At 42.1% G+C, this 26,230-nt stretch overlaps 1 protein-coding gene across 7 annotated transcripts in view; it reads right to left on the bottom strand.

Annotated features, from left to right (window-relative positions):
* Positions 1-26,230, bottom strand: part of foxp4 (forkhead box P4) — a 206,002-nt gene that overhangs the window by 137,894 nt on the left and 41,878 nt on the right. For all 7 annotated transcript variants that reach the window (XM_008109697.3, XM_008109692.3, XM_008109699.3 and 4 more), the window contains exon 2: positions 18,553-18,769. In XM_008109697.3, the coding sequence (XP_008107904.1) occupies positions 18,553-18,753 (201 nt within the window). In that variant the 5' untranslated portion in view covers positions 18,754-18,769. The remainder of the gene's footprint in view (positions 1-18,552; positions 18,770-26,230) is intronic.

The raw sequence follows: 26,230 nt of genomic DNA, 5'->3' as shown, positions 1-26,230 counted from the left end.
TATGAATATGTATATAGATTTTTTTCACTTTTTATGAATATGTAAATTGAAAATAAAGATGGACAGGTTGCTTACCTGTAACCGTGTTTCTTCGAGTGTACTCTGTGAATTCACACTAATGGAGAACGCTGCGCCTGCGCAGGCTCCAACGGATACTCTTCCAAGCTAAAGTTTGAAATTTGGCGGTAACCCCGCCCCTCTCCCCAGAGGGTATAAAGGGGGCCCTCCGCGCCCGCTCTCCAGTTCCTACGCCGCAAAGGCAGCAAGAAAGGGAGAGGTTTGCATGTGGGGAAGGAAGGGCGGGATTGTGTGAATTCACAGAGTACACTCGAAGAAACACTGTTACAGGTAAGCAACCTGTCCTTTTTCTTCGTGTACTCTGTGAATGAACACTAATGGAGACTAGCAAGCTGAGGTGTAGGTAGGTGGGATAGCAAACCCGATAACCAGTCTAGTGTCCAAACAACACATTTATTGAGCACAAGGTGCAAAAAAAGCAACAAAGAAAACGATGCAACAGCATATAGTGCAAAAAAAACCGATCCTTGTTATTAGGACCCAGAACGCAATCACAACATTGTATGTGAGCGATAGTCTGTAAGAAAATACAGAGGTAAGTATAGACCCATTTCCTGAAAACAGAGGTAGAGGTATTCATGAAATACATTTCAGTGCAGTGAGTAAGTATAGTACACAAGCACTACGTTAATGAACCCATGAACATATCATGTACATAAAAGCTGAATGACAACGGTCAGCTTGTAAGAAGGATAACCAAAAAAAACTGGTTTTGAGTAGGGCAAACAAAGTTAGGCAAGGCAGGAGGAAAGGATAGACCTGGCAAAGGCCGAGTCCTTGAGGTTCTTTGAGTCCATCCTGTAGTGTGAAACAAAGGTGGATGGAGTGGACCAGATAGCCGCTCGACAGATGGAGTCGAGAGGGACGCCCCTCAGGAAGGCAGTAGAAGTGGAAAGGCCCCTCGTTGATCTAGGGCGGATCGAAGAGGGGGGTTGGCGTTTAGCCAGCTGGTAAGCGAGTTCGATAGTCTGAGCAATCCAGTGTGAGAGTCTTTGAGAAGAAAGTGGTTCGCCCAGCTTATGGGTAGCATAAGCCACAAACAGTCTAGGTGACTTACGTATGTCCTTAGTCCTGTCCTTGTAGAAAAGGAGGGCTCTCCTGACATCCAGGAGATGGAGTCTCCGCTCCAAAGAAGAAGAAGGATTAGGAAAAAAAGCAGGGAGTATTATATCCAGGTTAAGGTGAAAAGCCGAGACCACCTTAGGTAGGAAGGTGATGTCCGGGCGAAGAACAGCCCTGTCGTGGTGGAAACGGAGATAGGGTTCGTCCACCCGGAGAGCAGCCAGTTCCGAAGGCCTGCGCGCAGAGGTGATAGTGATTAGGAAGGCAGTCTTCCAAGAGAGAAGGTGAAGGTCTGCAGAGGCCATAGGTTCAAAGGGAGCTGAAGCTAGTTGAGAAAGGACGAGTTCGAGGCTCCATCCGGGAGTCGGAGGTTGAACTGGAGGGTGCAAGTTGTTGTAACCTCGAAGAAAGGTCTTAATGAGGTTGTTAGAAAAGAGAGAGGGTTGTCCCTGACGTTGGAAATGCCAGGAGAGAGCAGCGAGATAGGATTTTATCGAGGCCAAAGAGAGTTGACGATCCGCAAGAGAAAGTAGGAAGTCCAGGACCAGCGGGATCGAAGTAGAGGCGGGATCGACGTGTCGGTCCCGAAGGAAAGTTTGGAATTTTGCAAGCTTGTAAGCATAGGCCTTCGACGTGGCCGGCTTATGGGCGGCACGAAGGATCGCCTGCAGGTCTGGGTGGAGAGAATTTAAGGAAGTATCCTCCAGGCAGTCAGGTGTAGGGACGGGACGTCGGGGTGGAGGACCTGTCCCTTCTGTGAAGATAGTAGATGAGGAAGAGTTGGGAGAGTGCGGGGAGGATCCGCACACATCCGGAGTAGAGTTGGGTACCACGGCTGGCGTGGCCATGCAGGGGCGATCAGGATGGCCGATGTCGGCGTTAGATAGAGTCTCTCTATTACCCTCGAGATGAGAGGGAAGGGAGGAAAAAGATAGACGGGTTCGAGAGTCCAGTCGAGGAGAAACGCGTCTCCGAGACAGCCCGGAGTCGATTTTGGAGGTAGTCTCGCTCTGAAGCGAGGAAGTTGAGCGTTCGAGGGGGAGGCAAAAAGGTCCAGAGCTGGCCAGCCCCAATCGTCGAAGACGGATTTCAGGATTTCGGGATCGAGACGCCACTCGTGGGGGGAGGTTGTTATTCTGCTTAAAGAGTCTGCTAGCGTGTTTTGAGCCCCCGGAAGGTGAACTGCCGACAGGGTTATGTGTCTCGCTATGCACCATAGCCAAATGTCCATCGAGAGAGCCATCAGTTTTCTCGAGCCCGTACCCCCTTGTTTGTTGATGTAGTACATAGCTACTACGTTGTCCGTTTGGATCAGAACAGTCTTGTGGGGAAGAAAGCGAGCAAACGCCCGGAGGGCTTTGAAGATTGATAACAGTTCTAGAAAGTTTATGTGGTGAGACTTTTCTTGGGTGGACCAAAGGTCCCTGACGGTGAGGTTTGACATGTGGGCTCCCCACGCAAAATTGGAGGCGTCGGTCGTGATCGTGACTGACGGGAGGGAGGGATGGAAGGGAAGTCCCACACAAACGTTCGCTGGGTCCTGCCACCAACGAAGGGAGAGGCGAACCTGGTTCGGTACCGTGAGAAACATTGAGCTCGGATGCCGATGGGGTTTGAAAGAGTCTATAAACCATCTTTGGAGAGGTCTGAGACGTAGTCTGGCGAAAGGAGTAACCATGACCATGGAGGCCATGTGACCCAGAAGAACCTGGACAGAGTGGGCTCGGATCCTGCGGTTGCGGAGGAGAAGAGAGAGATGTTGTTGAAGGGCTAGGAACCTGTCCTTCGGTAGGGAGGCGGTTTCCGCGATGGAGTTGAAGAGAGCTCCGATGAAGCGGATCTCTGTGGCCGGGAGGAGTTGGGACTTTGAGACATTCAACTGAAGGCCCAGCCGTTGTAGAAGAGAAAGAGCTTGAGAGACGTGGTTTTGAAGGGATGAGGGGTCGGACGCGACAATCATCCAATCGTCCAGATAAGGAAAGACCATTATGCCCTGTTTTCTTAGGTGCGCTGCCACCACGGCGACCACCTTCGTAAAGACCCTTGGGGCCGTGACGAGGCCAAAAGGGAGAACTGTGAACTGGTAAGACTGTCCCAGGAGTTTGAAGGAAAGGAAGCATCTGTGAGATCGACGTACTGAGATGTGGAAATACGCATCGCGCAAGTCTATAGAGGCAAAGTAGTCTCCGTGTCGGAGCATCGGGAGAATGGAGGCCACCGAGACCATTCGAAATTTTGAAGGCAGAATGAAGAGGTTTAGGGCTCGCAGGTCGAGGATAAGCCGAAGACCTCCGCCCCGTTTGGGAACCGTAAAGTATCTCGAGAAGAAACCTCGAGTGTCCTGCTCGGAAGGAGAAGGCTGGATTGCGCCCTTCGCCAGAAGGGAGTCGACCTCGGAACATATTTCCGGTGAAGGGTCGGTGTGGAGGATGTGACCCGTGGGGGGCAAAGTTTCGAATTCCAAGGCATAGCCGTCTCTGACAATGCGAAGAACCCAGGCATCTGAGGTTATAGACTCCCATTCGTGGTAGAAAGGAGCTAGGCGATCGAGGAAAGAGCAGAGAGGAAGGATCTGGTCGGGGCCTAGGAACGGCATGGCAGTGGCAGTAGTAGTGAAGGTAGAAAAGTCCCCGAGAGAGTGGGCGTCAGGCCCGTCGTTGGGGTTGTGGCATAGCTGCAGCACCCTTGCCCCGACCTTTCGGAACCTGGTGCTGGTGGCGAGGTTGTTGCTGATGACTGTGGTGACTCGAGCTCGACGAGCGTCGAAACGGCTGGTGACGAAAAGGCTGAGGGTAGCGACGGTACCGTTGCGGGAACCATCGGGTCCGCTGGGCCTGAGGTTGATCGGTCCCGCACTTTGTTGCGAGAATCTTGAAGTCGTGATTGGACTTCAGTTTGTCGTCAGTACCAGAATTGAAAAGGCCCTGGGTGTCGAAAGGAAGGTCTTCGATCACTTGTCGAGAGGAGGAAGAGAGTCCTGAGGACCGAAGCCATGCATGCCGTCCGATCGCAACTGCGTGGGCAATCATTTTCCCGGCGGTATCGCCGGTATGTTTAGCCATTTGAATTTGGTGGTGTGTGAGGGAGTCCGCCTCTTGTTGGAGGGTCGAAAGGACTGACCGGTCTTCGTCAGAAATTTTGGCGAAGAAAGGTTGGGCTTTTTCCCAGAGGATCTGTTGGTAAGCGCCCATGCAGGCCCCGTAGTTCGCCATGCGGCAAAGGAGGAGAGCGCCGGAGTACAGCTTGCGGCCTACCGCGTCGAATCGTTTACCTTCCCTGTCGGCAGGGGAGTTGGATTGTCAACCTGACGATTGGGAGGCCTTTACCACCCAATCAGTTTGGGTCAGGGTGATGCTTGAGCCATTCCAAGGCTTCGTCATCGGTTCGGTACCAGGCCTCTATTTTCTTAGAGGTTGGAGGTATCGAAGATGGAGTCTTCCAAGATGCCTGGATTACGTCCAGGAGGTATGGAAGAAAAGGCAGCAAGGTGGCTGGCGGAGAGGATCGACTCGGGGTGTTCGATATCGGGGTCATCCTCCTCGGCCCCTTGAGGGGACCGGGGAGGAGACACAAGCGCAGAGTCCTGATAAGGTATCACCTCAAGGGCAGCGGGAGCCGGCTGTGGACGAACGCCCTTGGACGCGGAAGCCTGGGCGGCACGGGCTAAGCGCGTCATTTGTCTACCCCTCTCGGGTGTTTGAGCCGGGGGGAAAAGTTCTTGTCGAGCCGGAAGACGAGATGGTGCTGGCTGGGGAGCCTTAATAACTGTCCTGACCGACCGGTCGGGGGAGGCTTGAGCGTCCGCATCCGAGGACTGACCATGAGGAGAGGAAGAGGAGCGGAGGCGTTGTGCTGGTTGGATAGGAGAGGATCTCCTAGAGGAGGCCACGGAGGAGGGGACGTCCTTCTTCGAAGACGCTGAGGAGGACGACCTCTGGATCATTCGTTTCTTTGCTGGAGGTTGCTTCAACGTGACCCTCAGCGATTTCCCCGGCGTCGGAGGGATCGGGCACACAGCTGCCGAGTCAGATTGGGCCCGTCTGGATTCCTCCTGAGCCCTCTTGAAGGCAATCTTCATGGCGGAAGAAGATGGCGGCGAAGCCAGGCGGGATCGAGTGGAAATGGCCGACGCCACCGAACTCGAAGTCGATGAAGGGCCCATTTTGCTTGACCGAGTGGAAACCGTGGCGGTAGTCACCATGCAGGGCGGTTTGGCCGGTTTTGGTCTCGAGGTTTTCGAGGTTTTGGATGATACCGACGGAGCAGGCCTGGACGCCATCGAGGCCGAAGTGGAAGTAGAAGCCTCAGGAGCGAGAGTTTTTTCGTAGAGAGCTGCGCGGAGTCTCGCAGCTCTATTTCTTCGGGCCTGAGCTGTAAAGGCCAGGCAAAAACGGCAGGTACCGACGACGTGGCTTTCGCCGAGGCAGAAAAGGCACTTAGCGTGGCCGTCGGAATCTGGAATCTTAGCGGCACACTGAGTGCACCGCTTAAAACGCGTGGTCGACATAAGAACGAAGAGTCCGAAGTGAGCTTTGCGGCGGAAAAAAAAGGAACTGGAGAGCGAGCGCGGGGGGCGCCCTTTATACCCTCTGGGGAGAGGGGCGGGGTTACCGCCAAATTTCAAACTTTAGCTTGGAAGAGTATCCGCTGGAGCCTGTGCAGGCGCAGCGTTCTCCATTAGTGTGCATTCACAGAGTACACGAAGAAAAAATATTAATTTTTCAATGCATATTTTTCACATGAAGAAAATTTGGAAAGACTCCAATACTAAGTAAAGAACCAATACTGAGTAAAGACTCCTAGACCAAGTAAAGAACTAAGAATCAATGGCTTAAGTTCCATGAAAGGCAACTCTATTATTCTATGATTATATTAGAAGTTTCACTTGTTCTGGAGGTGATTTATACCAGCTGATTAAAGTAACTTCTTTCAATATTATCCCAAATGTCCATATCTTCCGTCATATTGCAAGCCCTACCTTTGCTTAATTTTGTCATTTATGCCATGACGATTATGAATGAGCTAAGGAGATAAAAGCTGATGGATCTTATAAACGTGTTACCTATATTGAGACTGGCCCTTACTAATTTTAACAGTAAGCTCTTACTTCTAGCCACAATTGAAAGGCAGTACATACTGAGTGTAGACTATTTAAATGAAACATTTACAAAACATTTAAAGGATGTAATTTGTTTGCATGTGCTGAATTGTCTGTTTCCACCAATGGGAGCTTTTGTCCTAAGGCTAATTTCTAGGAATTAAAAGAAAAAGAGATAGAGATATTGAGTTTACAAGTTTGACCCTAAGGGAGCAGGGGCTCAAAGCGCATGGACCAGAAACACATATCAGCATATTAATTGTAGTAAAGCATGGCCACAGCTTTAATTGATAGCATCTGTCAGAACCTTGATGCACCATAGGGCATAGATCTCGGTGTAAGGCAACCCATTCACCCTACAATGATGCCACATCCTTGAGCTTGCCTCATGGGTGAGATGGGTCTTTATGTGGATGTCAGTCATCTCTTTCCTGCTACTCCTCCCCTACACCTCTAAGCTGGGCTTGCTCCTGGCTTGCTCCACTTTGGAGACAATCATCAAAACTTTACAATAATTTCCTCTTTGGTACTCAACAGTACACATATAGGCTGATTAGACATAAATGTAGTTTTTAAATTACCCTTCCTTTCTGCCTATTATGTTCAATAATTTTGTAATTTTACAAAACTCATGATTATAATCTTTAACACAGTTGCCCCAATAGAAGCAGCAACCACTGAATCTTAAACAAAAACAAAAACTCGTCAATAGCAACTGACTTTACAGCCAGGACCAGGCTCAATATGAACTGGTTACTTCAGGCAGTTTCTTTCCAATGCTTTCAAGAGTATGAAATTGGGAGGGGGAGTGGGTTGCATAGCAGGAAAATGTAGGCTAAGGTTCACAGAATCAAAATTGAGGCTCTGCCTTATATCGTAATACCATTATTAATATAAAGTAATGGTGCCACCATATCACATTTTAAGTTTTCATATGCAACTTCAACATACAGTCTACACCTATTACAACTTACAACAAAAATGACAAAATGTTCACAAAGTGATCAAGATGCTGACACAGATCTGATTGGACATTTCTAGTTAAGAGGGACCTAAAACCACAGTAACAGTTTTGAATAAAACAAACATCTAGTTTCCACATAATATTTAAATGCAGGTTTTACAGTAAAACTTAAGAAATCCCATCTGCTCCTCCTTTTAACTGATTAAAGGACTTTTGTGTCAAAGTTGTAACCATTAGACAGGTAGTGCAAGAAAAGTAATAGCGCCCCTGAAGAGTAAGTCTTTCTACCAGATGTTCTTGACACCAGCTTCGATAAAGCCAAGAAATGTCACTTCGTATCTTAAATTTCTGAGAAGAACAAAATTCCATCTGGATTTTGAATGATTCTTCCTCACTTCCCCATGCCTGGACAGCTGAATGGAGACAGTGTATGCCTTGGTCTCTAATTTCTAACTTCTGAAATGCACCTTCTTCCTATGCATTAAAAAAATCCATGCTGGGGAAGTGGATACTGGAGAGGAGGATTTAGTCCAAGTTAAAAACTCATTAATGTGCAAAGACTGGAACTCTTTTGAATCTCGTTACAGGATGTTAGCACACTGGAGGTCTCTTGATGTTCCCACAGCAACCACTGTGGGAGTTCCCAGACGCTAGGCAACCCTCCCATGACCCTGGCTGACCTTTCCCCTCCTATGATCCTTGTCACAATGTAAGCACGCACTACTGAATCCCAGAATGTTTTTTTTTTCAGCTGGGCCCCTCCATTGAAAGCTAAGGATTTTCTCCTAACACCATCAAATTTGCTAGAGAAAGCTGGGGAGTGATCCCTCAATTCTTTCCATTCTTCAGAAAGGGTCTGCGGAAGCTTCACTGGAAGTCGTTTCTAATGTTCTATTCCTTGGAAAGATGTAAGAGTAACTCCCTTCATTTCCCCAAGGCACACTCACAGCAGCAAAATTACAATATAGTAACTGCATGTTTACTGTAGGCTAAAGCAGTCTTCACACTACAGATAGACAGATCTTTTTGAGCTATGATACCAAGAGTGAATCTAAATAGACACTCCAAGATTATTTTGATACTGAACACATTTTAGAATCAAGAAGAGATCACAGAATTGAAGCTGCAACTACATGTCCAAATTTAGGTTGACAGGGTAGAAGGACTCTTGACCTGTAGCCCTCTAAAAATGTGGAAATTATCATGAAACACCTTTACCATGTTAAAAAAAACTACTATAAAATAGATTCTAGGATATCCAGCAACTGTGACCTATTCACAATCACAAATTAATTAGATTAATTTTAGCAAATTTAACAAATAAATCGAGCATCATGGTTGAGAGCCCTTTCCATACCATGCCTACATTCTGAATGCCTACATGAACAAATGACAGTATCTAATAACCTCAAGACATTGAACACAAGACTACTGCCATAACATGCATATTTCTAATGAATATTTTTATGTTTTGGGGGCCAGAAATGAAAAATGTCAATGTTACCCTGTTGCTATTATTTATAAAAAAAAATTCTAAAACTACTAGGTATCCAATATCAGTTCAATAAAATAAGGATTCTGGCCACAGGTCCTCAGCTGAACTAAAAAATAGACATAGAAAAGATGAAAAAAAAGGAAAACATAGCTATTCTACTATTTTCCTGATAACGTGTAGTGTTTTCTCTGGATCTGCCATGTATCAAATTGAAAGAGAGAAGGTAGGTTACATGGTGGCAGAAAAAGAAATGGAAATCCTTGCAAAAATGTGATAATCACAAACACCAAAACCTTGGGACAAAAAGGTTTGTTAAAAGGGCCAGCATCCAGAACATACTTGGCTGGGTTTTTCAGAGAGTCCAGTATCTTCAGTGTATTTTATACTGAATTGCAAAAAGTTCCCAATGCATAATATCATGTATTAAGCAGCAGACCATAGCATGTTTAACACAATCCTCCTAACAAAATCTTTATGTTCAAATCCCAAGTTAATAACGTCTTCCTGTAGACCCATAGAAGTAACAGAGCTTGTCAAATCAATGGCTATTCTTGATACCTGATAATGAAATAATATATCACAAATTCTGCTTTGGCCTTTTAAAATTTGATCTCCTTCTGCAATTTCTAAATGAAACAGCCCTAGGTATAGCCAAAAGCCTAACACATTTTCATGAAACCCTCCAGGTATCTGCTTGCCCATTCAGCTTTCCTGAATACAAGTTTAGCAACTCTACTCTTCCTTCTCTTATATCCTCTGCTCCTTTTCTAGCCTCAGGACCATACACTGGCTGCAGGTCACACAGCCTCCTTGTTCCTTTCATCTCTATTTAAACAAGCTCTTCAGCTCTGCCCGTTGCATGGAAACAGACACTTCGTCTTGTTCAAAAGTGACGTGTGCTCTCTTGCCAGTGCTGTTTGTTTCAGTCTAAACTCCTGTCAGATGCCTGACTTCTGACTCTCTCTGTTTATCTCTCTCTCCTTCTGTCACCTCATTACTCCACAGCCCAGCTCACGTTTTTCAGGCCTTGTTTACCAAAAGCGCAGAAGCTGGGCATTTTGACTGCCTGAGAAGAAGTGGAGAGAACATATTATACCTGCACAACAGCTGGAATAACCACAACAAAATCCTCTACTGTGATCTTAAAAAATGTGGTCTTGAAATGTGTGCTCTCTTCAATGAAGTAATTATACTCATCAGCAGGATCCTGGCTGAAGCCTTTTTTCTAAATAAAGAATCACTAAGAGATCAAGATTTTTTTTCTAGCTGAGTATCAGAAGCATGGAAGCCAAGCTGTGTCAGTTTAAAACCTTGCTCCAAGTCTTACTATGGTACAGGCACAGCATTCCAAGATAGTATAGAATCATCAAAGGATTCTCATGTTGTAAGTGTTAGTTTATTTTGGTTTTCACAATGGAACCTACACAAGATTTGAGACCATTTCATCTTAAGTTGAAATAGCAAAATGCATTTTTCGGTAGCTGCCTCAAAAAAGACAACTCACTATGCAAGCCATAAGATAAAGATCTAAGACAGAGTTTTGCTCGAATTTCTCATGCTCCTGGCCAAACACTGCTATACATAACCAGAAGTATTCCTGAGAAAGAAAAGAGCACTTCCACTACAACACTCCCAGAGAGAGAAAAGGAGGTCAATCAACCTATCAGGTACACAGAACAGCAAGATCACAGATGCAAATGTACGTTTCCAACAGACCAAATATTTCTGAATTGCAATTACAATTGACCAGGTCATCACAGTCAATGGCAAAGGGTCAATACAGCTGCCCCCAAAACATCCAGGGATCATAAGATGATCTATGGCTATAGACCATTTTGGAAAAAGATCCAAGAAATATGTACTGAATAAACCAGAGGTTGAGTAGAGTGAAGTATGTTTCCCTGTAGCTATATGAGGTCCCAAATTCCCAGTCACCCCACTTCCAACCACCACGATAACCAACATGGCCATTAAAAAAAAATCCTGGTGAAAAATTGGCAGAAAATCAAAATGCACCAACTGCAGTGGCTGGGCTTTATTTCCCCTACATACAAGCACTAAGCCACCTCAAAATATACAAAAGTAAAAAGTTGTCCCAGCCCTGGTTAATCCTGAAGGAAGATGTTTTGTCTTGTCTCCCCGTATTTGGTAGCATTTGTTATCATTAGTCTGGAAATATTAATTGAAAATATTTTTCCTGGCATTTTATGTGGCAGGGAGTTTCACCAACTGATCACAAATATGCAAATCATTATTTCCTTTCTAGACTCTCCTTTATAATCCATTTAATTCCTTTTTTACTCATCCTTCTGTGTATTAGTACTGCATTTTGGATTTGCTTTCTTAGCACCAGTGCATTTGAGGTCTAAAGCATAAGGTAGAGGCAGGAATTGGCAGACAGGAACAAGCCAATGGCTCAGTAGCCTCTTTAAACAAGGGCAGACATGGGATACTACTGGAGAAGGTGTAAATCCTTCATGAAGCACCTAATTGTGCAAAACTCTATATATGGGGACATTTATTACTGACCCCAGCTGCTGCTCAGCTTGTTTCCTGAAGCATGAAGATTGATGACACCAATGGTTCTCATCCGAGCTATTGTCACTGCAGATGCCATCTGTGTTCAGAAGTTTCCTTTGCCTTTAAGTATTGTCTCGCACTGGTGAGTTCCACAGGTTAATTATATGCAGCGTCAGGCAAGGCATTCAAGTGAAGGCAAACATTATTTGGGATAATGATGCTCCCCTTCTCAAAATTACCTTCTTTCAGAGAGTTAAGGTACATGACAGAAGAGATAGTTGCAGAAGATTATTATTTCTATTGCTATCTTTCTCAAGAAAGAGGACACAAACTCTTTTCTCACTTATCTACTACTAACACTCATGATATAGAGATAGTACCTCATTTTCAGCAGGAAGTACTGAGGCAAGTCTGGAAGAGTTTATTCAAATTACAATGCTAACATGCAGATGTATTGTTCTGGTCAGATGTATTGTTCTGAAACAAGTTAAGTACGCCCAAATATTCATCGGGATATGTACCTGGTAGTGTATATGCATTATATGTGTGGAAAACATATAAAAATACAAGTACAAGTGACCCAACCATTTCAAGTCTCCCAGGGGGCAACTAGTATGTCACATGTGCACACAGTTGATAGCAATTTAAAGTAATTCTTCCTCACTTCTTGGACCCTTTCTAATAGGGGTAGGACAGCCACTAGGCATAGTAGAATGAATCAACAGGCATTAAATATGCAACAAAGACAGGTAGAAAGAGAAAGCAACCACTTTCAGACTGATGTATGAAATGGTAGATGAACAGTTTTGATGTTAGAAACGAGGCTGATGATTTGAGTGTTTATTTTCATTCCTAAGAGGGTTGAATGAAAAGTAATGCCTCCACCTTCGTTACTTGGGTTTAGATGGGAATATTTTAATAAATCAAACACAGAAATAATCCTTAGAATGTGCTCTTTAACTACCATTATTCACTTTTCCACATAATCACCAGACAATTGGATACATTTCTGCAAACGATGAACAAGTTTTCTGAAGCCGTCATGGAAGAAGTCAACACTCTGTTTCTGCAACCAGCATCTCACAGTACCCATCGTGCACAGATCTTCTGATAGCCAAGCAAAACAATAATGTGACCCACACGTTCTTGTGAAATGCTGATTATGCTTGAAATTTTTCTTTGAGTGATACGGCGATCATCCTGAATCAACCTGTCAACGTTTTGCTTGTGAAACTTGGTGGTTGCTGTCACAGGACGTCCAACTCTTTGTTTGTCACACAAGTCAGATGTTCCCACCTCAATATCTTTAAACTTACTTGCCCAACGACGCAGAGTACTCACATCAACACATTCACCATAAACAGCTTGCATTCTCTGATGAATCTCCTTTGGGGTGACACCTTCTGCTGTCAAAAATTCAGTGACTGCACATTGCTTAAGTTGCACTGACCAACCGTCTGGTCAGGGTTCCATACTTCACATTTTAACAACACAACCGTTCAATGCTAAGGCTTCCCACCAAATGGAACTGTAGAGGAGAGTCTACTGAACTAGCCAGTACCTGCCGCATACCAGTACTGCCATCTTTTGAGGAGTCACAAAGCTGGAGACATTACTTTTCATTCAACCCTCGTAACTTTGAAAGGAAAAATTAGTCCCAAAAAGTGTGTCTACCTTTGAGTAGTGAGTGCATGAGAAATTATCACCTTTGTGACATATTTAAAAGGCTTCACTGGATTCCTGAAAGTTCCTGCTCAAAAGCATCCCAGAAATATTCACACAGCTGGACTATTCTTCACATGCTCATCTTAATGTCTGTGTGTGAAATTAAGACATGGTACTGTATGTGACCTTGTGCAAGTAAGTAAGAAGGATATGTAAGCATGGGATGTGCTGCCTATCAGGGGCATGAAGCGATCTCCATACTTGTCAAACATTCAATCCCATCAGGCCAAACCATAGGGTCTTTACAAATCCTGCTTGGAAATATTCGTAGTATTCCTCAACATTGGTGGAGGGAGGCATTATATGAGAATTCTCTTTATGGATTCCACAAACAGTGGGCCCTTGGTTCCTCCTGGGGTTTGATTCCAGAACACGGACACACAAACACACACCTGTAGATACCTAAATCCATGGATGCCCAAGTCCCATTATATACAATGGCAAAATCAAGGTTTGCTTCTTTCTTTTTTTTTTTGGGGGGGGGGGGGGATTTTCAAGTCATGGATGGTTGAAACCATGTAGCCAAAATCTTTGGATACAAAGGGGCAACTGTACTTAGTATCTCACAATAGCCTAAGAAAATCAAGTAAGGGCCAACAACTTGTTCATGCTCTCACAGTGACTCTGTACAAACATTACAAGTCGTAACAGGGGAGTTTGTGCTCATGGAACATGCCAGTATACTTAATCTGTACCGCAAGGGAACACACACTAGAGCCCATAATGCTATAAATGAATGGCAGTGACAAATTCCAAGGCTGTATGAAGGCAAACTTAACTATAGTCACACATGCATACCGCTGAAGAAAGAGAGAACTGTGTCTCTTTCAACAAGGGTGACTTCTAGAAGCATGACACGCATGATTACCCTTCAGATTAGGGGAACAGTGGCTTAACTGCATGAGAAATGGCTGTTATTCGGGTAATGAATTTACAGTGCTAGCTACTCAAGTATCAGACACAGCAATTTTTATAGCATTCACGCTGGAATTTATGGTTTAGAGAAGTGATCTCCATATGAGTTTGGGCTCCCTGCTTTATTTAGCATTCATTTGACAAAGAAGACAAAGTTTGTTTTGAACTGCAACTTGCAAGCCCTTTCATATACAGGTTGAGTATCTCTTGTCCAAATTGCTTGGGACCAGAAGTGTTTTGGTTTTCCTTTTTTCAGGTTTTGAAATACCTTTATTTGCATATACAGTAGAGTCTCACTTATCCAAGCCTCGCTTATCCAAGCCTCTGGATAATCCAAGCCATTTTTGTAGTCAATGTTTTCATTGAGATTTGTTTGTCCATTATTGATAATGGACATAACTATAGTGCTTTCAGGTAGTATGTAGATTCTTTCCTTTGTATATTTTTGCTCTGAATTATATCATTACTAAAAATAATTTTTAATAAAGAAAAGTACCTTTCAAAGGATTCAAGGCAACTTCAACTTGTAAACTTGAAGACAGCATTATAGGCATGAACCAACCCATTCAAAAGATTCAAAGCATGATTACCTGCCACCATATGCAGAGATGGAGATAGACCAGGCATCCTTAAACTGTGGCCCTCTGACTGTTTGGGCCTCCAACTCCCAGAATTCCTGACCATTGAACAAGCTGAGTAGGGCTTCTGGGAGTTAGAGATCAAAACAGCTGGAGGGCAGCAGTTTGAAGATACCTGGGATAGACAAAAGAGCAGGACACAATCACTAAACTAGGATTTCTCATAATAAATGGCAAATGCTCATGGTAGGGAGCAACTAATTTTCATGGGGTTTTTTGATTTAGTGACGAAGATGTCCCCCATGAACAAAAGCTACATGATGCCACGTGCTATGGCAGAGGCAAGACAGGCACTGCCAACCATTCTATATTTCACAACTGCCATTCCTGGGTCAAATTATCCATAATGTTATGATTATAACTTTGATCTGGGTTTGTATTAATAACATTTGCTAAGATACTACGGTCAAAGCTATCTTGGGCATAGAACTGCTATCTTATAACTTCTATCCATAACCTGCCTCTGGAGAGTGGCTGTCTAGATTAGACATAGGCTACACTAACAATTTTTGAATGGCAAAGAAGAGTGTGGTCTCTGTTAGCAACATCATACGAAACTACTGCTAGATGTCATATCTACATAAAATAAAGACTGGAAAGATACAACTGACAACATGCAACATGAAACTCCATACACTGGTCAAAACTGAAAGCAGCCTTCTCACAGCAACAAAGAAAAGCAATATTCTTAAAATCCGCATGTTTCATATGGGCAGACTATCAGACACTATTACACACATACAACAACCTATTACTATCTTTGGAGGTACAGCACTACTGCAGAACTCAATACATCACCCTTCATCTACACATGTGATGGCTTTGTCAACTATTTCATTCACTGATTAAAAGTCCTGCTTAGATTCCTGTGACAAAGCACAAGTTGTGCTTCAACGGTAAGATATTTCACTAGCACTGAAAAGTATTACTTATTCTGAAAGCCCTGTGTGCAGAATGGTAAATGTATACCATATTACAGACAGCATTAGCATTAGATATTTCAACTGAAAATGTTTCTGTCAATGGTATAGACAAAATCCAAACGAATAGAATACTTGGCACACAAAATCATTAACAAATCTGGCAAATACAATAGTGTGTGCATGCATTACGAAGAAAAACAGCAGCTGCCACTCACTGTTAGCCAGCCACGTAGGAATCAGCAAAAAGCAGCTGACATTAAAAAAACACTTTCAGGAAGTTGGTGTACACATTCACTCATCTGACAAAGCTCTACTGATACCAACACTTCAAAAACACCTTATGTTATACCAATCAACATCCTGTTGACACTGGTCTAGAGATATGCCTAAGGACATGAGTCTGTTTATGATGCTCTAGGGTGTGATGGGCAAAGTGTAATTCTCCCAGTGTTATTGGACTGCAAATTCTTGCACCTGTCACTATTGACCATCCTGGCTAGGATAGATGGAAGTTTAAGTCCAACAACATCTAGATGACCTGATTTTGCCCACTCATGCTTTAGGATCAGATAAGAAAGATGCACTAGGTTTTCATGCCTTTGTTACTTGTGATACTACTAGTATTACACTAGTAAAGGAAAACTTCCTTGTTGAAATACCTGCCACCAGTCAGGAAACAAAAAAACCCCAACAAAAACAAACATTTTAAATGTATTGTTGGTGCGAGACTGGATGCAACACCAAATGCCACTGAAGATGCCAACCACAGATGCAGGCAAAACGTTAGGAGAAAATGCTGCTAGAACACAACCATAAAGCTCAGAAAACAACTAACACCCCAGTGATTCCGGCCGTGAAAGCCTTCAACATTACATTACCACACTACTATGTTAGATTTATTTTTGTTGATTAAATGATACAAGTTAACCATCAAAGGGTTCCATCTCTTGGAGGCATTGTTAAATATGGGAGATACCCCCTGTCCCCACCAAGCCATTTTTTTTTTACCAAAAACGATGAAAAGCCCTGAGTTCTATGACTGTTTAACTGCCAGAGATATATTTCTCTAAGAAGATCAGAGCTGCATAAAACTCAGTAAATACAAACTGTGATAATGGCAACTACTGATATATATGGTCTGAAGAAAACAAATGAGAATTACGCATACAGGTACAAGAATCAGATGGTGATAGACACACATCAGATGAAAAAATGAACATCACTCAAATGTATGACACCACTGGATACATGCTGTCTAGGTCTGCATTGCTTTACAAGCATCGTGGGTAACATATGGTATTCTGCTTTCACTATCAAATGTCTAGTATTGCTACCTTTTCTGGCATGAAAAATATCACAGATTAATAACTTTGCGCACCTTTGCATGTACTGAATAGCAACTGTTCAAATATGTATTGACTAAGTAAATAAATTCACATGTAGAGTTCTTACTAAGCTCTTTACTGGCTCAAATTACAGTAATTCGTTCTCTATAATATTGGTTTCTATCTAAAATTTGCCTGAAATCATTGTTGAGCTGCTATTTTAGACAAACAGTGCAAAACCACGATTTTTACATTTATCCTTAGATATGGGAAATGATCTTGCTTATTTTGAATTTAGTTCACATTTTTGAATACACAATTTGCAACACTACCAGGCTTTGATTTTTGCATTTCTACATATTTTGTGATGCAGCGATCTGATGAAAAATTGTACAGATACATTAGGGAAATTTCTGTAGACTAGTGTATAACTTTTCATTTACATGAAAATGAATACAAATTTTCTGTGGACTTTAAAAAAGCATTCAAGAAGTACTAAAAATGAGAGAAAATGAAGCTTGCAATACAAAAAAAATGTGAACTTTAAAGAAAACAAAACACATGCATCCATTACAGCTTAAGAACTGCTCTTGTCGATTCAAGCCTTGGACAAAATTATAGAGCATTATTAATAATAATAGCAACAACAACAACAACAACAACAACAACAACAACAACAACAACAACTTTTTTTTGGTATTCTGTCACCATCTTCCCGTGGGGACTCGGGACGGCTTACGTGGGGCCAAGCATGACAACACAATTAAAATAGAGTACACAAAAACATTATGCACAATTCACAGTATAACATTGATAAAAACAGCAGTACAATATAAAACGGAATAGTGTAACAGTAGTTTATTATATCAACCAACCACCAGGCACAATTTGTATTGTCTTCATGAGAGGGGAGACTAAGACAGCAATGCAAAACAGAATGATAGTTAAAGTGCATAAACGACAGGGACCCAATAAGGTGCATTACATTATGATTCGTGAATGCTAATGTTATCTAATGCTGTAAATGATATGAGTGACATATTACTGATTTTCTGAAGTAGCAGCTATTTTAAATGTTCTCCTTCAGCTAAGCACCAATATTTTATTCTGAACTACAGAAAGAATATCTTCAAGAAAAAATAGGTTCAAAACCATAGTTTGATCAAGAGGATCTTAAAGGTTAACATTCAATTAAAAACAATACTTTTCATCTTGGGACTCATGGATGAATATTTGGAAAAGATCCATGGAATATTAGTGCAATATATGACAACAACACCAAGACTGCTGTAGGCACACAGATGAAAGAGTTCTCAACACTACCTACTAGAGAGGAACGGTTGTTGAAATTGACTGATTTTGCCAAAATGTAAAAACGATTGATTTTAATTAGAGAAAAATCATTGGTGACATTTAGTTAATGAAGGAAATATTTGATATATAGTTTAATATATGTTACCTTGTATCCCATACAGCGAGAAAGGTGGGATATAAATTACAAAAACAGTTTTAAAGAGAGGGGTATGAATATAGCATATGTATATCTATAGCCACCAAAAGGAGTCAATTTCTTTGTCTATATATATATATATATATATATATATATATATATTCTCCTTTTCTAGTTTTTCTCTTTTCAATATTTTTTCCACTTCTTTTCAAAATAAGATTTGCAATTTTATTGTATTAATTTATTGTATTCAAAAGAACTATTAATAAAAATATTATTAAAATGTAAAAGAAAAAAACATGGAGTGGGTAATCTATCTGTATGAAACAGAGACTATGACAGAACAAAGTTGTCAGTACCTGTTGCTGCTGAAAATGCAGGAGTTCCACTGGGCTCATCTCTCCATTGGCTTCTCCACTGGCTCCTCCTTCTCTTCCACACCCGCCACCGCCTCCACCACCTCCACCTCCTCCTCCATCATTTGGATTGTTTAGGCTGCTGACGCCATTCTGGTTGGAGGGAGTGGAACGTATTGTCTCCGAGGCAGATTCAACCATCATGACTTGCTAGCAGCACCTGAATAAAAAACAAAGGGAGCAAGATTTCTAGCAAAGATTTGAGCTATAGCATCTGAGCTATATTAAGTTATCAGCAGGCAGTGAAATCTACTGCCACAACATAAGCAGAATAGGTAGGTATTTCTTTCTATAACAGGCTTTTAATTTTTACCAGCCCCCCCCCCCCCCCTCATGATTTACACATTTTTAAACATACTCCAATTTGGTTGGGTTGTGGCTTCAAATATGTTGACCGTAAGGTAAACCTATGATGGGATTTTCTTGGCAAGATATTTCAGAGAGGGTTTCTCATATCCTTCCTCTAAAGCTGAGAGTATAACTTGATCATGGTCACTCAGTGGGTTTCCATGGCCTAGTGGGAACTCAAACCTTGGTCTCTTAGAATCATAGTGTAATGCTCAAATCACTACCCCACCCTGCCTCATACCCCAACATGAGTTTGGGTACACCAACTGGCTTGCTGGTAGAGGAGGGACAGGACTGGAAATGGGTAGAAATACCAAATGTCATTGGTGAGGCACCCTCATTGTCTGGACCACTGGCAACAACTCCTGTCCCCACCCCATCACCTTCGGTAGCCTCGCTACATAAAGCAGAGCAGCATCCTGAAGAACTGCAGTTTTGCTTAAGTCCTTAAGTTTGGAGTCCTTTGGACTTGATGCAAGCAGTTGTGAGCCCTCAGATCCTCGAGGGATTTTCTCTAAAGAGGATGCCCTTTCGCTTTTAGAGCAGAAACAGAAAGGAAACCCCTTGGAAGGAAAACCAGTGGTTTCTTCTCTTCCTTCACAACAGGTTGAAGTGCCTTTAATGCCATTTTCCCCCAGCGTGAAAATGGTCTAACTTATCTTTCAACAGTCCTAATTCAACAGTAAAGAAAAAAACAATTTGCAAAGAATTAAAGATTTATATACATGATCAAGAAATAAGAGGATAATAAAAAAACTCAGTTAAAACTTTATATGGATGTCACCAGCCATAGGACATACCATTAAAGGAAACAAGCTTACTCTAGAATGAATAGGAATTAAAATAAGAACTAGATAAACACATTCAGTAAACTCATGGCACAGGATACTGGGGAAGGGGGATTGGGGGTGTTCAAATAAACCTTCCCAATATTAACAATTTAATACAAAGAAAGATTAATTCAGAGGCACGTGGATATGGGTAACACTATTTCCAACCATCCTGACTGCAACAACTGAAATTGCAGTCAAATGTGAAGCACAGAGAAGCAAGAACTCATCCAGCAATAACTGCAACAAGGAAGGAACCTGTGGTGCATTCTTAATTTACATTGTTCAAGGAACTAAGCAAATCAAGACTAGATATGTTTAGAAGACAGACTTTAATCTCACAGAAGCTGCCAGAGACATAATGAAGTACTCTACAGGAGTACCACCATCAACAAAGCCTCTGATACGAAGTCTCTTTATATCCTGCTTCTCTATCGAGCTGTAGGTTTTTTAGCAGCATCAACTTCAGAAGGATGATGATGAAGGGCTGGACAAACAGACTTTCAGTTTCGGATGTCAACTGCATGTCCACAATAATCAATGCCATAAAGATAGCACAGGAAAAGAATGAGATTATGTTCTGGCAAATCCTATTTTAGCTTCATTTGCCCTGTCCACAACAGACAAAATAAATAGCAGCTGTCTCCAGAATTCCTTACTGAGCATGTAGATCGAACATTAACATATAGGAAACACTGCATGAACACCAAGCACAAAGCAGCTGCACGCAACAACATCCTGTGGAAACTGACTGGCAGCTCATGCGGTGCAGACCCACAAGTGATAAGAACATCAGCCCTGGCCTTGTCTTTCTCAACTGCTAAGTATGCCTGTCCTGTCTGGCAAAAGTCTGCCCATGCGAAGCAAGTGGACATAGCACTAAAAGAAACATGCAGAATAATCACAGGATGCCTTAAACCTACACCTGTTGATAAACTCTACAAATTAGCTGGCATTGCCCCTCCTGAAGCGCTGAAGCGCGACGGGAAGTTGCTGCTAACGGTGAGAGAAATAAGGTTGAACACTGTGAAAGCCATCCACTGCATGACTATCAGCCTCCTCCCACCAGACTCAAATCAAGGAAGGGCTTCATGAGAACCACCACTCCTCTTGATGTTCCTCCAGCAACAGCAAGGGTGTCCCTCTGGGCAGCTAAACCAGGCAAATCTAACTGGATGGCCCCCCATGAGGGTCTTCCTCCAGGGGCAAACCAAGAATGGGCAACTTGGAAGTCCCTGAACAGACTCAGAAGTGGAGTGGGCAGATCTAAAGACAACTTGGCAAGGTGGCACTACCTGGAGGAATCCTCCACCTTGTGTGACTGTGGAGCAGAACAAACAACTCCGCATATGTATGCTTGCCCACAATGTCCTGCCTCATGCACGGAGGAGTTGTTTAAAGCTACGGACAATGCGGTTGCTGCTGCCCGTTTTTGGTCTAAAACTATTTAGTTGCTTGTGATTTCCTTTTTTTCCCATCATTTTAAAATGTATTTGTTATGCAATGCTTTTGACACGAAATAAATAATACTGAGCATGTGTGAACAGCAAAACAAAAAGAAACAGAAAAAAATCAGCCATCTCAGGAGGTACCCACAGCATGTCAATAAAGCACAGACCTTGAAATCAGTGAAAACTGATTAAAGAAAAAAATCAGTGAAAACGGATTAAAGGAAAAATCATACCAGAATGTTCTGTTGTATTTGGCATGGGGCTGCCTACTTTACTTTTATAATAAGTTATCAGAAAGACAATCCTCATGCAAAAAAAAAAAAAAGCTGAAGAAAGGGTTGACCATTTTATCTACGTGTCCAATTTGGGGGGGGGGGGGGGTGGCGGCTTTAAAAAACAAAAGAGAATTTCAATTTTGCTTTGCTCAAACACTGAAAATTGTAACTCCTAAATAAACTTAGTAAAAGGTAAAGGTTTCCCCTGACGTTAAGTCCAGTCATGTCTGACTCTGGGGGTTGGTGCTCATCTCCATTTCTAAGCCGAAGAGCAGGCGTTGTCCGTAGACACCTCCAAGGTCATGTGGCCAGCATGACTGCATGGAACGCCGTTACCTTCCTGCCAGAGTGGTACCTATTGATCTACTCACATTTACATGTTTTCGAACTGCTAGGTTGGCAGAAGCTGGAGCTAACAGTGGGCGCTCACTCTGGGTTTGAACCTGGGACCTTTCGGTCTGCAAGTTCAGCAGCTCAGTGCTTTAACACACTGAGCCACCGGAGGCTCTAAATAAACTTATTTGAAGTCAATGCTTCCTCAGCTCAAATCCCAATACAATGAGGCATGGTATAGAATCTGGCACAATTGCTGGGAAAACCTAAAGCTAGATTTGTCACCAGATAGCCCCAACAAGTGGTATGTGCTTGACATAATTTAATTACAAAAGCTAGATTTTGGATCAGGTGCAAAATGCCCTCAAGGAAAGATTCTTTCAGAATCCTTTTAATTTGATATAATTTTAGTCTCTTGTTTGAGATCTCTGAAAAAGCACTATAGCCCCATTCTCAAGGCCTTCACTTTAACTACAGCTGCTAGCAGTTTGCTTTATATATGAAACTGAAAACAGTTTCTAATATATTGTCATATTATCTTTAGCAACATTACGAATGATTATATGAATTTAAAGGACAAAACACTGATTATCTTAAAATGGATAACACCAATTCTTTAAAGATCAATGGGAAATGTTTTTCTACCCTGATTCTATACCATTTCTCCTTAATAAAGCTATCAACAATCAAACAGTAAAACAAAACTGGAACACGCACCCAACACACTGGGGTGTCTCATTTTAATTTTGTCTCTTGACAAAGAAAACAACAAAAGTAATGCCTCTTTGAAGGCAGCGTCTTCCTGGAGCAAAGAACTGAAGCAGAAAACCCTCAAATGGGCCTGAGCAGCGAAGCAGTCAGCAAGTTTGAAAAGAGAAGAGGGTCGAAGAGAGATATTTCTTTTTCCTACCATTTCTTTCCCCGTATAGGCTTCCCCCTTCTTTTTTTGGCACGATAGATCGACAAACTGGGAACAACATAATTGCTGAAATGTGGCGTGTAATAATAGCTATTCAGAAGCTGATCATTCATATTAAACAGGGTGAAGCAAGCCTCTCATTTGCATGTTTGAGATTATATGCATTTCAAAAGTCATTTCCGCAGGGTGTATGAATGACATTAATTCCCATGTGGAGTTGTCGACTCCCTCCTGAAGTCCCTCACACTATCAAACACACACACACACACACATATACTTGTAGCTTCGGGAGAATTCAAGGGCACAGAGATTACTGCATTTTTGTCTTTATTGAAAATATACATTTGGGATAGTGATGCCAAGGCATAGGGTGAGAGGACATTGGAAGAACAACTTTCTGCGCCAAAGATTACTGGGCTCAAGATGTAGAAGTTATGAAGTTACCATGGTAAACAAAATAGGGATCTCATTCAGCTCTTATGGCTGCAAGCTAATTGTAAAAAGCTGCTTTCCAATAGTGCGCCCTTCTATTTCATGAAGTTCTAATGACACACACTTTTCTCTCGAAATAAGTTGTTTAAAACCAGGCAACAAAGAAAAAGAACCTTTGCTTTCATAATTATTATTTTTCCTGATCTAGCTGTTATTGTTCTGTGCTTTCAAGTTATTTCTAACTTATGGCAACTCTAAGGCAAACCTATCACAGGGGTTTCTGTAAAGATTTGATCAGAGAGGGCTTACTATTGCCTTCCTCATATATGAAAATCCTTGATTAAAAGAACAGTTATAGCTAGATTTAGAGAATCTGGAAAGATATTGGTAATGTCCTCCCTAAGAAATAACCACAATTCTGTTGTAAAAAATATTAGAAAAACAAGAGCATTGTGTCCTATTGCAAAGGCTTTTCCTATCATGCTTGAAACATTTCCACTCCCCACCCCAGCACTCACTTAATTCTGTATCAGCCTGTCAAAAAGACTTCTGTGATGGGAAACAAAAGTAGTATAAACCAAATATATCAATTATGACATTGGACATTGTACTGTTCAGCTGTAGATATAAAGGATGGATTATATACCTAGAGTACAAAAGATTCCAGGTAAAATCCTTGGCACCTGTGATGTGAGATTTTTCACTAGAAAAAACTGTTTTAAAGGTAAGCAAACTCGTGTTCCAAATAATTTCCACTTCCTGAAATGCTAAATGTTCAAATGAAAGGATTGCATGTAGGCATCCAAGGATTTCAAACATGTATTTCTTTGTTGTCCCTAAAAACTGTATCACAAAAATCCTGAAAATTTCAAAATGAAAAATACTATATTTTTCCAAATTGATAGAGACATATATCCTGATGATTCCGTTACATACAGGATACACATTGGCATTCAAAAATCCCACTTACTGTCCACATGGCAATACTTTAAAAACCAATAGGCTAAGCATTCTATACATAACATTATAATGAAACAAATATTACTAATTGTGCCTTTAGCCTTAATACTGCTCATGGCAAAATGTTTATCTGATCTAGAAAACAGAAATACCAAGAACAAATCAGACAAAATAAATATTTTCTGCATACTTCTCTGCCGTGCAGCTTACATAACATTTGAGCAAAGTGTAGGAGGCAAGTGATAAAATTTTAGTGAAATCGGACTTTTTGATTGCAGTTTTAATAACCTAACCTACATATTTGTCAGTTTTTATTTACTATAATGCAGACCAGTTTTCTCCATTCCATTTATAATTTTTCCAGCTGTTAATTTCAATTGTCAGACTTCCACGTGTTTGGCAATTTTTTTCAAACACATGTATTTTCTGAGAAAAATCAATTTTCTTGTAAAGGGAAAGAGTCCCAAGACAAGTGAGAGTGTTTTAGACATATTTGTCAGATATTTAACCCTCTATTGATAAATGCCAGCAACATATAATTTCCCGCTTCCCTTTTATAGCCAAGGGAAGCAGAAGAAAAAGCAAGTTTATCCCTGCATCTGAGGCTTGCCAAGAAAAACATGACATAGAGCCCTAAAAGTGGTTCTAAACTCAAGAAAGTGGTAACAAAACCCTTAGGTTATTGCTTTTTAAAACACCATGATCTGGACATAGTTTTAAATCATGACTTTTATAACACATCAAATGTTCACCCTGAAGGCTGAGTTCACCAGAAGCTAATTCAAAATATGCATATATGATTCCTTCTCTAATAAGCCTTAGGTCTACTTCACATGGTGCAGTCTGAGTGTACGTATCATAGTTCAAACTACAACATTTTAACAGATGCACACATTTGCATGGCAAAAGTCAGCTACAGTTCACAAACAATTCACGTACAATTTATGTGCATCTTGTTCCATGGAGTTCAAAATGGCCCATATTATAGTTCCCACATAGTCCTTCCTCTATATACCAAAGAGACCTACACCTACTTAAGTTCAACAAGCTTACTCAACTGCCTGCTTCTAACCATAGTCTTAGCCTCAGCCTCAAAAGCAGTAACCTCAGTAAAGTGTCCCTCTTGCACACAATTTGCTCCTCAGGTGTTGTTTGGTTTCTGGGCTGTATTGCCGTGTTCTAGCAGCATTTTCTCCTAACGTTTCACCTGCTTTGGTGGTTGGGATCTTCGGAGGATCCTCTGAAGATGCCAGTCACAGATGAAGGAGAAACATCAGGAGAAAATGCTGCTAGAACACAGCTATACAGCCCAGAAACCACACAACACTCCAGTGATTCCGGCTGTGAAAGCCTTCAACAAATTTGCTCCTCCTTTCTTCTTTTGATTAGTCTAGACCTCCAACTAACAAATGGTGGTTGACACTAACCAAGATTTCCTCTGAACTACATTTTGGAAGGAATTGTTAGCATATTTAACATAAAGCCTAGACTCCCTGTTTTAGAGTCTACAATAGGACTATCACGAGAGGAGGCAAGACACAGAGGATGGTATCAATGCATAGGGTGGGAGGGGTGAACCCATGGCACATCCCTAACTTCCAAAACATAGACTATGGATTGGAATGTGATGTCTGAAGCAGACTACAAAGAAGCGTAGATTTAGACTGCTATTTTAGACTTGGCAACAGTAGGCAGCCAAATGTCTCACTGGAGCAGTGTACAGGGAGCATACAACTCCCCTGTTACGTCAGTTCCACTGGCTGCCAGTCTGCTACCGAGCACAATTCAAAGGGCTGGCTTTAGCCTATAAAGCCCTAAACGGTTCTGGCCCAGCTTACCTGTCTGAACATATCTTCTCTATGAACCATCTCGGAGGTTAGGATTGTCTGGGGAGGCCCTGCTCTCAGTCCCGCCTCCTTCACAGATGCAGTTGGTGGGGACGAGAGACAGGGCCTTCTCAGTGGTGGCCCCTCGGCCATGGAACTCCTTCCCTAGCAAAATCAGGTCGGCTCCCTCCCTCCTGACTTTTAGGAAGAAATTAAAAATGTGGCTATGGGACCAAGTCTTTGGTAA

The sequence above is a fragment of the Anolis carolinensis genome, chromosome 4, assembly GCF_035594765.1.
Source record: "Anolis carolinensis isolate JA03-04 chromosome 4, rAnoCar3.1.pri, whole genome shotgun sequence".
NCBI lineage: Eukaryota > Metazoa > Chordata > Lepidosauria > Squamata > Dactyloidae > Anolis > Anolis carolinensis.
The sequence above is the reverse complement of the archived record's forward strand: the minus strand, read 5'-3'. Positions and strand labels throughout refer to the sequence as shown.